The sequence below is a fragment of the Mustela nigripes genome, chromosome X, assembly GCF_022355385.1.
Source record: "Mustela nigripes isolate SB6536 chromosome X, MUSNIG.SB6536, whole genome shotgun sequence".
In the NCBI taxonomy this organism is placed as follows: Eukaryota; Metazoa; Chordata; class Mammalia; order Carnivora; family Mustelidae; genus Mustela; species Mustela nigripes.
In genome coordinates, this window is record NC_081575.1 from 68728829 (window position 1) to 68744925 (window position 16097).

General features: G+C 45.0%; 1 protein-coding gene across 1 annotated transcript in view; it reads left to right on the forward strand.

Annotated features, from left to right (window-relative positions):
• LOC132007102 (testis-expressed protein 11-like) overlaps window positions 1-4859 on the forward strand; it is a 208448-nt gene extending 203589 nt beyond the window's left edge. Inside the window, exons 17-18 of the mRNA XM_059385234.1 lie at window positions 3836-4000; window positions 4605-4859. Of these exons, the coding sequence (XP_059241217.1) occupies window positions 3836-4000; window positions 4605-4676 (237 nt within the window). The 3' untranslated portion in view covers window positions 4677-4859. The remainder of the gene's footprint in view (window positions 1-3835; window positions 4001-4604) is intronic.
• Window positions 4860-16097: the final 11238 nt, after the last annotated feature.

The following is a 16097-nucleotide window of genomic DNA, read 5'->3' on the forward strand; positions in this document are numbered from 1 at the left end:
ACTCCTCTGCTGTTTCCTAACTCATTGAATGGTATTGTCGTTCTTCTAGTTGCCCAAGCCAGACATCTATCACCAAGTCCTGTCAGCTCTGCCTCCTAAATATCTCAGACTCATTCACGTCTTCCCATCCTCTAACATGACCAACCTTGTTCAAGTTACCATCTTTGCCTCAGCTACTGTAGGAAACATTTAGCTGGTCTCCTTGCACCTCTCGCTTTCTTTTCCACCAAGTGAACAGAATGATGCTTTTACCTTGCTTAATCTTCTTCTGTAGTTTCCCACTGCTCTTAAGGACCAAACTTCTGAATGTGACCTACAAGGTCCCAGCTCTCTGTCTGTCCTCACCTTGAACCACTCTTTCCCTCACTCTCTGCCCTTTTAGCCACGCTGTAGTCAGCAGCACCACGAGTTACCAACTGCTAACAAATCTAGTGGCCTCTGTCTTTACTCTGGCCCGCATTATTAGCCACTGCCTCCTCACTGGAATTTTTTCCTTTGTCCTTTATTTTCACACCATTCCTCTGCATTGTCGTTTCACTCTTCCACCCAACTGTGAACATTTCCATGATTCTCTGCTCTTTTCTTCTCTGCATTCTGTAACTCTGTCCTTCAGGGGAATTGATACACTTCAAGTATTACCTAAGTTCCAATCCATACCTGCAACAGCCTACCTGTCTCCCAAAGCTACCTCAGGCCCGACATGATTAAAAGAGAGCTTATCATTATCTTGATCCTATATCCCCAGAATCATCTTCCAGTTTCTTCTTTCAATGGTATCAGCATTCTCTCAGCCACTTAAACTATGTACTTTTGAGCCATTTTCAATTGATGTATCTTTCATCTCCCGTATCAAAGCAGTTCCCAGGTTTTATGGATTCTTCCTCCAGAATGTTTCTTACATCCTTCCACTGCCGCCATGTTAGTTCCTGCCCTCACCACTTCATCCGTAACAATTCCATTTGAACAGGTCTCACTATTTTCTCACTACGTCCATTCTAAACACCACTGGCTTTTCACTCTTACTTAGACTCTAATTTCATCATTATCCATTCCCTTCTCAGAAACTTTCAGTGTTATCTCATTACTGGCAGAATAAATTCCCAAATCTGTGGCTGCTGATGCAAAACGCTTTATGTTCCAGGCCAGTGTTTCATGTACTACATTCCACAAGATGTCAGCAAATGGTCTCCGTGCCCTGTATTAAGCACAGTCACATGATGTCTTTTCTGTAAAACTTCCTAAAATGCATAATGAACTAATGTGATGGTTTTTATTGACCTTCTGTTTTTCATGACACTAATGTTCTGAGGAAAAGCTTTTAGGACATGCTTAGGTGGCCCTAGCCCACATTCCTCGTCCTGTTTCCCACTAATTTCCCTACATAAATTGTCCACTTAGGCCAAACAGGGGTTAGTCCCCCTGAGACGTGTACAGCCTCAAGCAAGTCCGGGTCTTTATTTGTTCGGTTCTGCCCACATGGAATCCTCTTTCTCTGTAGGTCTACATTATAATTTTAATTGAGACATAATTCATATATTATAAAACTCACGGTGTTCAAGCATCCAGTTCAGTGGGTTTGGGTATATATTGTGCAAGCACCATCAGTGTCTGATTCTGTAACATTTCCATCACTCTGAAGAGCCCCTGTAACCACCAGCCGCCCTTCCCCATTCTTCCCCACCCCCGCCCCTGCCAGCCGCACATGTGCTTTCTGTGCATTTGCCTGTTGTGGAGCTTCAGATCATCTCTTCTAGCTCCTTCTCCTCTGCCCTAAGGCCGGGTTTGTTTGTTCAGTCATTTGGTTGTTCAGTTACAGTCGCAGCCCTGTCAGACACCATGCCAGGCTGTGACTTTATGAAGGTAGATGCTGTGCTGCCTTCAAGGAAGTCCCGGCATCGTAGGGGAGATGGACAACATGGTGTTAGAAAGCGCTGCTGTGGGACGCCTGGGTGGCTCAGTTGGTTGAGCAGCTGCCTTCGGCTCAGGTCATGATCCCAGCGTCCTGGGATCGAGTCCCACATCGGGCTCCTTGCTCAGCAGGGAGCTTGCTTCTCCCTCTGCCTCTGCCTGCCATTCTGTCTGCCTGTGTTCGCTCTCTCCCCCTCTCTCTCTCTGATAAATAAATAAAATCTTTAAAAAAAAAAAAAAAAGAAAGCGCTGCTGTAGTGCTGCGTGCAGAGGGCCATGGGGGCTCAGGCAGTGGCTCATGGAGGAGGGAGCCTTGGACTGGGTGTTGACTCATTCGCTCATGCATGCATCCGTCAAACATCTGTTGCGCCCCTCTGATGTGCCAGGCGTGGTGTGCGACTCTGAGGACACCAAGGTGAGCAAGAAAACTGCCCTACACCTCCCAGAACTCAGCTGTCTAGCGGAGGAGATGAACACAGAAATGGTACCAAAGCAAGATGATAGAGGTATTAGAGGGGTGTAAAGCTTGCTATGGAAGCAGAGAGAAAGGAGCACCTGACTCGGCTTGTGAATTTGAAGAAAGAAGAGGCGTTTACTGAGTGGACAGGGACAGGGTGGCATTTGAGACCTTCTCTGACTGTGCCAGTCTAATGCTCCTTTGGTTTTTCTTTTTTTTAACTGAGTCAGAGCACCTAATGCCCGTGTCCCTCTGACTAGTCCTTACTCGCATACCTTGTGTAGTCCTCTCTGTACATGGATGCCTTGTCTCCCCAAAGGCACTATATGTCCTTTAGGATAAGAGCTTTGTTTTATCCCTCTTAGCACCCTCATTCTCAGAGTGTTTTATGCATGGTGATTTCTATAGACCCAAACGAGTGAAAGAATTTCAGCTGAGAAATCACAGACACTCCCAAGAAACTGCAGCCCAAGTCTTCTGTCACATTTCCCCCTTCAGGGGCCTGTTGTGTAGACACAGGGCTTTAACCTGAATTGAGCACGTGATGTTGTGTAGACACAGGGCTTTAACCTGAATTGAGCACGTGAATGCTCCCTTTGGGGTCCATCTCTTATACAAGAACTTGGAAAGTAGCTCCTCAAACTAACCTTTTCATTATTGCAAAATCTCGCCACCAGCCGCATTAAAAACTACCCTTCAGTGAAGGGACCGTCTTAGAAATGGCCCCTTTTGTTCATAGCTAGCTACGTGTTATCAGCACAAAAGATTAGTATTTTTTTTATTACAGTTGGTTGACTTTAAATAAAACAGATTACCTTCCAAAATAAAGCAAAAACTGAGATTGTCCAAAGAAGGAATTTTGTCTCAAGATTGTAACAGTGAAATCCTGTCCAAGTCTCCAGCCCACTGGCTTGCCCTACAGATCTCAGACTCAAGATTGCAACATCATCTCTTACCTGAATATACAGCCTGCTGGCCTACCCTACAGACTTCCAACTTGCCAGCCCCCACAATTGTGGGAGCCAGTTTCTTAAAATAAATCTCTCTATATATGCAAAACCTAAAGATGAATATAATTTCTATTCTGAATACACACTGATGATTCAGGTCAAGGAAATGAATAGATTCAATAAAACTGCTTCTTGAGAAGCTTCTCTGAGAATTGGAGATAATAGACTGAGGACAGCACCAAGGGGTGTCCCCAACAAGATATAGGGTTTTTCTCCTGCATCAGGGAGACCAAGACACAGTCCAAGTGGGCCTTGGTGCTTTTTCAGTTTACATATCACTTTATGAGACCTTGCTGTGGAGCATTTTAGAGCTGACAAACATTCAAGATGCTCTCCTCCTACTCCCAAGGAGCTTGGGATTGTTCATGGAGGCTGTGGCTCTTTCCTTGGTGTTAACAGCGCACCCACTGTTTGTTTAATAATAATGGGACATGGTGCTAACACTGTTCTTGGATTTCAGGAAGGCTACCCAGAAGCAGAGATTCTCTGGCTGATGATCAAGTCCTGGAACACCGGCATATATATGTATGGCAGGAGAAAGTATGTATCTGCAGAAAAATGGTGTGGCCTAGCCTTGCGTTTTCTGGACCACCTTGGCTCCCTCAAGAGAAGCTACGAAACTCAGGTGAGGAGGGAGAGGGTAGGGGTCGATAGAATGACTTGGGGAGCAGAGAGGTTCTATCTGGGCACCTGGTAAAGACTCAGCCCTACTTTCCTTGGCTGGGAAAGGATTCTGATCATTGTTCCTCACAGTGGTTCCATAGAACTGCGAGAGGGGATTATAAACAGTAACGTGTTAGAGCGAAAACCAGGGAGGATGGTGAACTTGGTGTCAGTGGGGAGCCTGGGGAGAGCAAGTGGAATCTAAGAAGAATGCCAAGACAGAATTCTGGAAGGGTGCATCACTGTCCGTGCCAGTGTAAGTAAGGAAGGATGCCCATTGGGCCAACAGTGACGGTTTCTGGAGGTGTTTTCTCCAGGGGGTTGTCCGGGTTGCAGACATCTAGGCCACTAGCTAACCAGGAGAGGCTTGGTGGGGGAAAAAAAGTCTTGCTACCAAATAAGAACAAAGGATATTTTATGTTTTAAGCACCTTCTCCCTTACAACAGCTGACTGTCCCAAGTGAACGGACCTCATGCGATGGGGTCCCGCTTCCCCTTAAGAATCGGGGAAGCTGTGCCACATCTCCCTGTGTCTCAGGAAATCTACCTGCTGTTCTCTTTCCCAGGTGAACATTCTGTATAGTGAGCTTGTGGAAGCACTGGATCGAAAAAAGGGCTCACTTTTTAATGAAGAGTGAGAAGTGCTGGGACAAGGAATATGAGCAGGCAGGCTGCCAGCAACCTGAAGGTGTTTGGTCCTGAGATGTGGAGCATTTAAGTTCCTGCCAAACTTTCTGCTAAGTGTGTTTTTCTGTTTTCTCAGGTCCTATTTTCATGTTGTTAGATGACATTTTTCTAAAATAAAAGCATTTTGACTTTTACTGCAGTGACCAGCTCATCTCTGGGGGACAAATAAATTTTCCAAGGTGCTAAGGATGTTATGGATGTTAAGGATGTTATTTCCCACATGAAAGCAGGATGAGTCATGCCCCATGTGAACAGAAGGAGATGTTCATCCGAGTCCGACACAGGGTGCGTCTCATTCCTGAAGGGCTCAAATTCTCACCACCTGAAGATAAACAGAGAACCATGGACTCTGCATCAGAAGGACCTTAGTTATTACTGGGCCCAGAATTGAGCAGACTCATAAATTTGCTTGATAAGAATGGGTAGTCCCGCCTCTATCAGAGCATCTCCATCCTATGACCCAGAGCTCCCAAAATAGCTCTATCCCTCTTTTTTGCTCTCTGATTGGTAAAAAGCTCTTCCTCATACTGAACAGAGATTTGTCTCCCTGTAGCAGTCTGCTTTCTCTGTCCCAGATGCCCTTTGGAGAACTGAAGACAGACGTCAAGCACCTCCCTATCCTCCTGGCTTTTTCTTCTGGTCGAACATTCCCAGACCCCCTCAGCGCGGTTCCTCATCTGATCCAGGCCCCTCACCTTCCAGGAACCAAATCCCACGTTCCAGTGAGGTCTGACCCACATAAGAGTTCAGCAGCCTCATTCTGGCTAGACTCGCATTAGTGCAAGTAAGTGCAGGGTCACATTGGCTTTTCCCCCCAGTTGATTTATATTAACAGTGCTTAACTTTTTTTTTTTTTAACAGTGTTTAACTTTTGATTTTGAAATCATTTTCATACTTACAGAAAAGATGAAGATAAGCACACCGAACTGCCATCCACCCTTCACCCAGCTTCCCTGTATGTTGACATTTTACCACATTGCTTTATCACTCTCTTTGTGTTTCTTTCTAAACCATTTGAGATTAATTGTAGACATCTTGCTCCATGATCCCTTCATACATCAGTGTGTATTTCCTTAAAAAAAAAAAAAGGATACTCTTCTACAGGACCCCAGCTGAAATCAACAGTGATGTGATTCCACTATCTAACCCATAGGACCCCATTCAGATTTCCCCGATTGTCCTAATAAAGCCCTTCCTAAGTTCAGGAGCATAAGTTGCATTTAGTTGTCATGTCTCTCATCTCCTACAAACGGAAATAATTTCTCATCCTTTCTCTTGTGACCTTGACATTTTTGAAGAGTACAGGCTAATTACTTTGTAGCATGAACCTCTCAGCTCCAGTCTGTTTGATATTTCCTAATGATTAGATTCAGTGTAAGCATTTTTGGAAGGTCTGCAACAAAATTGATATGTTCTTCTTGGTACATTGTACCAACAGTCACACAATGTCAATTTGTCCCATTACTGGTTAAGGTTAAGATGGCATGTCCCAGATACCCAGTAATTAATAAGTAATTGTGAAGTACATTGTGGAAGATAATTGGATTTTCTGTTCCTCATTAAACTTCTACTTCCTAGTTTTAGCATCCATTGATGAGTCTTGCCTGAATCCATTTTTACCATAATGGTTGCTAAATGTTGATTTTTTACATTTGTTTTTTTTTTAAGATTTTATTTATTTGACAGAGAGAGACAGCGAGAGAGGGAACACAAGTGGGGGAATGGGAGAAGGAGAAGCAGGCTTCCTGCAGAGCAGGGAGCCCCATGTGGGGCTTGATCCCAGGACCCTGGGATCATGACCTGAGCTGAATGCAGATGTATAAGTGACTGAGCCACCCAGGCGCCCGATTTTTAAATTTCCATCATTCTCACTTCATTTATTAGTTGGGTTTTTTTTTAAAGATTTTATTTATGTATTTGACAGATAGAGATCACAAGCAGACAGAGAGGCAGGCAGGCAGAGAGGAGGAAGCAGGCTCCCTGCTGAGCAGAGAGCCCGATGTGGGGCTCGATCCCAGGACCCTGGGATCATGACCTGAGCCAAAGGCAGAGGTTTTAACCCAGTGAACCACCCAGGCGCCCTAGTTGGTGTTTTTTAGGTGGAACATTTTCTTCTCCCCCACTTACTCATATTTTTTAAATGTTTTGACACAGACTGATGGATTTCTATTTTATTCAGTGAGTTATAATCCACTATATATAGTGGATTATAACTATATATATATAGGATTATATATATATAGGATATATATAGGATTATAACATATATATATTAGAAACTACTTTCTGGGGGCACCTGGGTAGCTCAGTTAAGTGTCTGCCTTTGGCTCAGGTCATGATCCCAGGGCCCTGAGATTAAGCCCTGCATTGGTCTCCCTGCTTAGCAGGAGAGTCTGCTTCTCCCTTTCCCTCTGCCCTACTTGTGCTCTGTCTCTCAAATAAATAAATAAAATCTAAAAAAAAACTATTTTCTGTCAACTTTATTTCCATTTGATTTGCCTTTGTGTATGAGCAACTTAAGACCACTCAGTGGAATGGGTTCCTATCCAGTCAGTGGCCTGAGCAGTGGGAGTTGCGAACCAGTCCTCAGCAGGGAACTATTGACTAGGCACAGAGAGGGTGTCTGTGACTTCACGTTGAGTAGCAATGAACTCAGAAGCTGGACTCTTCCATTCACCCTGAAAGTCCTCCTGAGTCACAGCCTTTTCAGTGGTGGCCCACTCTTCCTTTTCAATCTCTCCAGGATCTCTGTAGAGGTAGAGATCAGGCATGACCTCCCGTGGGTGTCCACAGGAGATGGTGCCACGCATGTGCAGAACTTCTAGATCATCATTTTGCTGCTCAAAGCTGACTCCTCTGTCCTTGTGACACGTCCCTTCTTCTGAACACTTCCTTACTTTGTCACCCAGTCAGGTGTTCCTGCCTGGTTCATGCTGTATTTTCCCTTCCCCAGCACTGAAGTCAGTAATTTATCTAAGGATCCCTGGTTCCTTTTCATTGAGCATGGTAGCTAGTGCCCACATTCTGGGGCACTCATTACTGGGGCACCATGTTTCTAGGTCCTCTCAGTGGATAGAGCTAGGAAATAGTATCCAGAGATCTTTTTTCTTTTTTTAAAGTAATCTGTACACCCAGTGTGGGGCTGGAACTCATGACTTTGAGATCAAGAGTTGCATACTCTACCGACTGAGCCAGCCAGGCACCCCCCAGAGCTAGGAAATAAATGTGTGTCTGTGTGTATACATCTACACATACAGGTGCATATCTATAGATATACAGATATAGATACAATTGACCCTGGACAGAGGGTGACAATCCCTACCCAGTCAAAGGCCCACATAAAATTCTCTGACTTCTCATCTTCACTACTAACAGGGTACTGTTGACTGGAAGGCTTACCAACAACAGTCGGTTGACACGTATCTTGTATGTCTATTATATACTCTATTCGTACAGTAAAGTGAGCTAGAGAAAAGCAAAAGTTAAGGAAATCATAAAAAAAATCATAAAAAGCCTATCTATGTACGTACATAAAACAGAGTTCGTACTGGGCGCGTGGGTAGCGTGTTCGGGTAAGCAGCCAACTCTTGGTTTTGGCTCAGGTCATGACCTCAGGGCCATGGGATTGAGCCCTGCTTCAGATTCTCTCTCCCTCTGCCCCTCCCGCTCGTGCTCTCTCTCTTTCTTTCTAAAATAAATCAATCTTTTTTTTTTTAAAGATTTTTATTTATTTATTTGACAGAGATCACAAGTAGGCAGAGAAGCAGGCAGAGAGAGAGGAAGGGAAGCAGGCACCCTGCTGAGCAGAGAACCCAATGCGGGGCTCGATCCCAGGACCGTGGGATCATGACCCGAGCCGAAGACAGAGGCCCCAACCCACTGAGCCACCCAGGTGCCCCTAAATAAATCAATCTTTAAAAAAAAAAGAGTCCATCTGATAAATCCGTTGTCAGTCCAACACCAGAGAATTTGTTCTAGCCTTCTTCCCCTTCCATATCTGCAACCCTTCCATATCTCCTCCAACCCTGAGAAACCTAGCTCCTGTGAGCCCCAAATATCCACTCATTTTTTCAAGCTCTCTGTTCGAGAATGCTCTCCCAGCTATGCGGCTGTCTCCTCAGTCCTAACCCCACCAGCCTGATAAGAGCTGCCCCTTTGGCCCTGGAAAACACACCAACCAAGCCATTGGCTGAGCCCACCCACCTGGCTAGCAAGCATGTTGAGTCCCCAGCTAAGTCCCTGCCAAGGGGAAGGGCAAGAGACCACAGCTGGCATGTAAGCAGGCATTTCATAGTGTTGACTTACTTGACTTACTGTTTACCCTCCCCAGCCTTAGCTTATTCGTCCCGAGCTTTGAGAAGTCAGCCCAAGTGTCACTTCCTCTGAGAAACCTTCCCCTGACTGGGCTGAGTTCCTTTGTCATATGCTCTACTGGCACTCAATTTTATTCATCACAGTTTGTCAATATAGATTTGCTCACGGACCAAAATTGATTATTAGCTGTCTCTTCCAATAGTCTTTAAGTTCCAGAAGGGCGGCCAGTGCCCTGGTTTTCCTCACCATTGTATGTCCCCAGTGTCTAGCACAGTACCTGGCACTTTCAGTAGATAGTTGTTGAAAGAATGAATGAAAACTCCTTTTGTCCTGTACCTTCCTGCCATTAGTTAGTGTTTCAGCTTGTACTTCCAAGTTTTCTCATCTGAGTGCTTTCGTCTCTATGAAATTGTTCTTGCCGGTTGTTCTTTTTGGGTGGAGTCTGTCTGTATTATGTTGTTACTCCCCTCAGACCTACTTTATGTGCATATTTGGTCAGCATGCCATCTAATATCTTTCTTTAAGAAGATTTTATTTATGGGGCGCCTGGGTGGCTCAGTGGGTTGGGCCGCTGCCTTCGGCTCGGGTCATGATCTCAGGGTCCTGGGATCGAGTCCCGCGTCGGGCTCTCTGCTCAGCAGGGAGCCTGCTTCCGTGTCTCTCTCTCTCTGCCTGCCTCTCCGACTACTTGTGATTTCTCTCTGTCAAATAAATAAATAAAATCTTTAAAAAAAAAAAAATAAAAAAAAATAAAAAAAAAAAAAAAAAGAAGATTTTATTTATTTTTTTTTGTCAGCACAGGCAGAGGGAGAAACGGGCTCCCCACTGAGCAGGGAGCCCAATACAGGGCTCGATCCTGGGAGCCTGAGATGGTGACCTGAGCCGAAGGCAGATGCTTAACCAACTGAGCCACCCAGGCATCCCCTGTCTGGAGCTATTCTTAAGGGCTTTCTAAAGCCATTGTGATCACTAGCTCCCTTCTAGGTGTTTTGTAAGCCATCCCTTCCCGTAACGTATTCTAGAAATTTGCCTGATTTGCGTGATTAAGATGAAACCTACCAGTCTAAAGTTTGTGCGTCCTCCCATCTTCTCTGTTTATTTTTTATTTTTATTTTTTCCCCATTTTCCCTTTAAATAGGAGCATGTGTCCTTCTCTAGGCTTCCAGGTTTTTTTTCTTATTCCCCAAAGATTACAAACACCAGTGCAGTGATCTCATTTACATGTTATCCCTCTCAACATCCTGAAACATAATTTGTCTGGGGCCAAGAGACTCAAAATCATTTAAAGCACCTTGCTGTTTTCTTAGAACTTCTGAAGTTACTCTGAGGGTTTCCTTTTAGCAATGTCTGCTTGGCCCTTTCCAGGCTAATGGGCAGAGTTTGTGTGGCGGGCAGACCAAAGCGGAGTGGGAGTTCAAGAGGTCGTCTTTATCTTTGTTGTCTGTTGTCCAGTTCATGTTTAAGCTCATACCCTGCGGCACTATTGGAATTCTATTTTGTAATTCTATGAAATTCTATTATGGAATTCTATGTGCTTATAATTTTAAAAACTAATTTTAATTAAAACATACTATATGCCCCAACTTGCAGTCTTCAAGGCCTCCTTCCTTTGCTTCCTAATGCAAACAAAAGTGAAAACAGCCTCTTTTTCTTATTCCTAGAATTAGCTCATTTGGGGCCAGGCCTTCCTGAGAGGATTTTGGCAGTTCCGTGTTACTGTTTCATATTCAGCATCGGTCAGATGCACTGCTTTTCTGCCTTTGTCATGTCTCATCATCAAAGGATTCTCTGTGCATTTACATCAATTTCTTTAGATACCTTTTCTTTTATTTCTTCATTAAAATACCTCACCGTTACATGGTCAGAATTTAGTTTCTAAGGGCCTTTCACCCTTTTGGATGGATGGCCAAACAGAAAGTACCAGAAAACGAAGTTGTCATGCATACCTACTCAGTGCTTAGCCCTTCATGTATGCTGTCTCATCTAATTGTCATAGCAAGCCCAGGAAGTCAGCAGGGGCTTTCTATCATGGTGCCTTCCTCCTGTCTTTTCTTCTCTCTTTCTACCTCCCTCCCTTGTCATCTCTGTAGAAAACTGAAGCCCAGAGAGTTTAAGTGACTTAAGCAAGGTCACACAGCTAGAAGAAGGCAGAAGTGTGATTTAAAGCTAGATCTATTGGACTCCTGCTTTTGCTTCACCCTCATGCTACCTTTCTTTTCTCTGAGCCTTCTGAAGTCTCCCTTCCTGAGTTCTAGGGCAAAATGCCTTACTGTGTCCAGCCTTACGCTCTCACAAATTTTCCACTTCGCCAATTGGCCCTTCCATTACTGGTTGGAATTAGGACCTGAAGAACAAACAATCCCTCTTGTTGGGTTCTTTACTTTCTGAGGGGCAATATTGTCAGCAAGACAAGCAAACAACTTCTAAATGTTCTGCCATGAGGCAAATGAAACTAAGGACAACTCTGGACAGAGTCGTCATTGCTGCTAGACCTTGCCCTGGGCCATTTTTTGTGATCTGCACCGAGAGTACGTCATCCACTTCCCTCATCCTGCAGGCGGACGTGGGATGTATTTACACTATAGTCCACCTGTTCTTTTCTCCTGTTAACATCACTGAAACCCGGTAGTGGGCTCTGTCCTCGTGCTTGTGGATTTCTCTACAGATAGGACTACATGACCTTCCATTCTCAAAGCCATCCTTTTTTTTTTTTTTAAAGATTTATTTATTTGAGAGAGAGAGAGAGTAGGGGGAGAGGGAGGGAGAGAAAATCCCAAGCCAACTCCCTGCTGAACGTGGAGCCTGACATGGGGCTTGATCCCATGACCTGAGATCACGACTTGAGCCAAAACCAAGAGTCGGACACTCACCTGACTGAGCCACCCAGGCACCCCAAGGCCATCTTTCTTCCTAAGACCACATTTCCAGCTGTAAGTTTCATTCCTCCAAGTCTTAATGAGTTAAAATTTCAGGTTTACTTCATAATATAAGGTTGAACCATATGAAGTTGCCATTTGTATAGGCCCACGGTGGTAGAATATGGGCAATTTCATATGGCTCAACCCAATGTATGTGCCGTGCATTGATGCAGAAACACCTTAAACCATAAGTTCAACTTACGGTTCTTTTCGCAAATGCATTATTCTGTGACCGGATGGCCACCTCTTACAGTAGTCTTCTTGTCGTATCTGATAGCATCCATAGTAATTGATTTTATAATATTATCAGGAGGACATTTTTCTGCTTTCCCCTCCATTTTCAATTTCAAGTTCTCTTTATCAGATCAGCAAGGCCCTGGGTAAACAGATTTTTTTTTGTTCAGTTATTGTAGAGAACTCCGTTTGTAGCCAAGAGCCCAGCACTCTAGTATTTTAAACAATGGTCTGGACAAGTCCTATTCTAAAATTCCATCTCAGGGCACCTGGGTGGCTCAGTGGGTTAAGCCTCTGCCTTTGGCTCAGGTCATGATCCCAGGGTACTGGGATCGAGCCCCACATCGGACTCTCTGCTCAGCAGGGAGCCTGCTTCCTCCTCTCTCTCTGCCTGCCTCTCTGCCTACTTGAGATCTCTGTCTGTCAAATAAATCAATAAAATCTTGTAAAAAAATAAAATAAAATTCCATCTCTACAGGGAGCCATTTCATCTTCCACGTATTCTTTTCTTTCCCAAAGTACCAGTTTCCTTTTGTAAGAAGAAAAAACCACACATGGCCCCCCACATCCTTGAATTTTCTGCACACAACCTCATAGTCCTTGGATATGGTTTCCATGTCTCCTTTGGGAGAACTCCTCCTCACCTCTACACGGGGGACACCTGTTCGATTAAAAGATGGAGGAAGGTGAGGGATTCCTGGCTGGCTCAGTTGGTAGAACATGCAACATTTGATGTAGGGGTTGTGAGTTCAAGCCTTGCATTGGGTGTAGAGATTACTTAAAAATAAAATATTTTTAAAATAAGAGACAGAGGCAGGTGGAAATCAGAAGCATTTGTTTGATGTGATTGCTTTCCCACAGTTCTCTGTTACATTGCAATGAGAATACATGATCAAAGAAAGTATTCAGATATGTCTGCATTCTTCTGGCCCCTCCATAGTGTCAGTTGGGAAGTCACCAGCAATTCATTTGTCTGTTCGTTCATTCAGGTGGTCTTCCATTCATTCATCTGTCCACCCAACCAATGACTACTTGGGGTCTAGACCCAGATCTTGCCCTCGATGAGCTTATAGTCCAACAAAGGAAGAGGTTAGGATTGCATTTACTGTATTAGAGTGATTACAATGTTAAAGCTAGAAAGTGAAGGGAAAGCGCTGAGATTCCAAAGGAGGGAATGAAAAAGTGCTTAGTGGAGAAGGCTGAACTCGACTTTAAAGATATGTAAAATTTGGGGCGCCTGGGTGGCTCAGTGGGTTAAAGCCTCTGCCTTCGGCTCAGGTCATGGTCCCAGGGTCCTGGGATCGAGCCCCACATCGGGCTCTCTGCTCAGCAGGGAGCCTGCTTCCTCCTCTCTCTCTCTCTGCCTACCTGTGATCTCTATCTGTCAAACAAATAAATAAATTTTTAAAAATCTTTTAAAAAAATAAAAATAATACAGATATGTAAAATTTGAACAAGGGGAAGGGTATTCCTGGCCAAATATATGTGTATATATGATGACGTGTGGCAAAATTTGCACGCAGCGTTTCCATCCAAGGAACAGTTGAATGGTTCTGTTTATTTGCAGCATAGAGTGCTTGAAGGGGAAACGTGGGGGAAAGCTTAACAAGCCAGGTGGGAGACAGATTAGGGAGGATCTCAAATGTCTGGGCAAGGGTTTTGGACTTTATTCTGTAAGCCACTGAAGGAATCTGAGCTGGGGAGTGGTAGGGTGAGACAGGCTCTAGTAATATTAATTTAGGCAACAGTCTGCACATTGGATTGGAGAGGGAAGAGTCTAGAAGAAGGAAGGCTGATGTGGAAGCCATTGTCATTTCCCTACTTCAGCATTTTGTAAAGCCCCATATTTTCATTAATGGCACTTATCTGTTTATAAGTATCTAGGTATTTGTGTGATTATTTGTTTAATGTCTGTCTCTTCAACAGGCAGCAGTATAAGGCCAGAGACTTGCCTGTTTTGGTCACTACTATAACCCCTGGTCCTGACACAGAGCATTGTTTGTTGAATGAATGAAAATAATGAAGAATTGGGGCACCTGGGTGGCTCAGTTGTTAAGCATCTGCCTTTGGCTCAGGTCATGATCCCAAGATCCTGGGATCAAATCCACAATGGCCCTGCTCGGGGCAGAGGGGGAGCCTGCTTCTCTCTCTGCCTGCTGCTCCCCTTGCTCGTGCTCTTGCTCTCTCTCTTTCAAATAAATAAAACATTAAAAAAAAAAAAAGAAAAGAAAAGAACGAATAATTGAAGTGGAACCATAGCTGTGCAAACAGTGATGGTGAATATGAGGACTACTACTAGAGACTCATAATCTGAGATGATGCCCAAGTTTCACTTCTGGGCAGGAGACTGTTTTAACAGGTGTCAAATAGGGCCGATGGGCTGATGAGTATGCGGCCCGTGAAGGTAGGAAATCTGGTTGCTTGGTGGCCGGACCAACCTTTGAGAACGCGGTTTCCATGGAGTGCTGAGGGCCAAAGCCAGACTGCGGAAACAAAGCAAGATGGGCGCTGGTACCTGTAGGTGAGGCAGCGTAGCTTGGCAGCACGCACCCTGGAACCAAATGGCCTGGGTTCAAACCCTTGCTCTTCCCCTTCCTAGCTCTGTACTGATGAGGGAGCAGGAGGCTGGCTGAGGACAGAGCAAAAGCTGGCGCCTTGCCCCCCACCCCCTCTCCACCCGCTCCCCTCCGTAATATGTGTAGCATTCCTCAGGCACCCCTGACTGCCATAGACGATAAACAGTGAACTTGCAGAGATCACAATCCTGCAAGACTGGAATCTCCCTTGCTCTACAAATGTCCTGGAGATCTACAAACAGGGAGTTTACTTTATCAATAGCGCAAATTTCCAGAGGCAAATAACTCTCAGTTCCTCAAGCCCTAATGTCTCCCTCCCCACCATAAACGAAACTGGAGGAGGCTGAGGTAGAAGGGAATGTAAATGATAGCAGGATCATAACACCCCACCGAGAATCTCCCAACTATCTTGATGTTAACGGCTGACCTAAAGAAGACATTGATCAGGGGCGCCTGGGTGGCTCAGTGGGTTAAGCCGCTGCCTTCGGCTCGGGTCATGATCTCGGGGTCCTGGGATCGAGTCCCGCATCGGGCTCTCTGCTCGGCAGGGAGCCTGCTTCCCTCTCTCTCTCTGCCTGCCTCTCCGTCTACTTGTGATTTCTCTCTGTCAAATAAATAAATAAAACCTTTAAAAAAAAAAAAAAAAGAAGACATTGATCAAGCCACAAGGGCAAGGACTCCTCCCGGCACCTTGTAGGCCCTTTTTAACATGAAAACTCTGCTGAAACCTCCCTTCCCCTCACCTTCCCCCAACCACAAGGTACATAACCTGCCATCCTTCACAACCCGGAGCAGCAGCAGCTCTTCCTGCCCACGGGTCCTGTCCCTGTGCTTTAATAAACCACCATTTTGCACCAAAGATGTCTCAAGAATTCTTTCTTGGTCATCGGCTCCGGACCTCAGCCCATCAAACCTCACCTAGGTTCTAGAACTTCATCAGTACGACCTTGGCCCAGTCACTTACCCTCTCCATGTGCCAGTTTCTTCATCTGTAAAATGCCTCTAACAACAGTCATCGAGCTGTTGTAAAGAGTAGGTGAGCAAATAAACATGCAAAACTCCTAGAGGGATGCCTGGTGCGGAATCAGTCCTTTTGAATGTTTGCAATTATTCGACTCTTGCCCTCCAGTACGGTTCTTTGTTTCCCTGCACCTGCTAAATCTTGACTCCCTTTCGTCATCCTCTTCTGCTCTGGGAGAGCTGTGCTTACCACCTCCCGGAAGTGTTTCCTTCGTGGGCTCCAGGAGGGCTCAGTGGGTTAAGTCTCTGCCTTTGGCTCAAGTCATGATCCCAGGGTCCTGGGATCGAGCCCCGCATCCCTGAGCTCCCT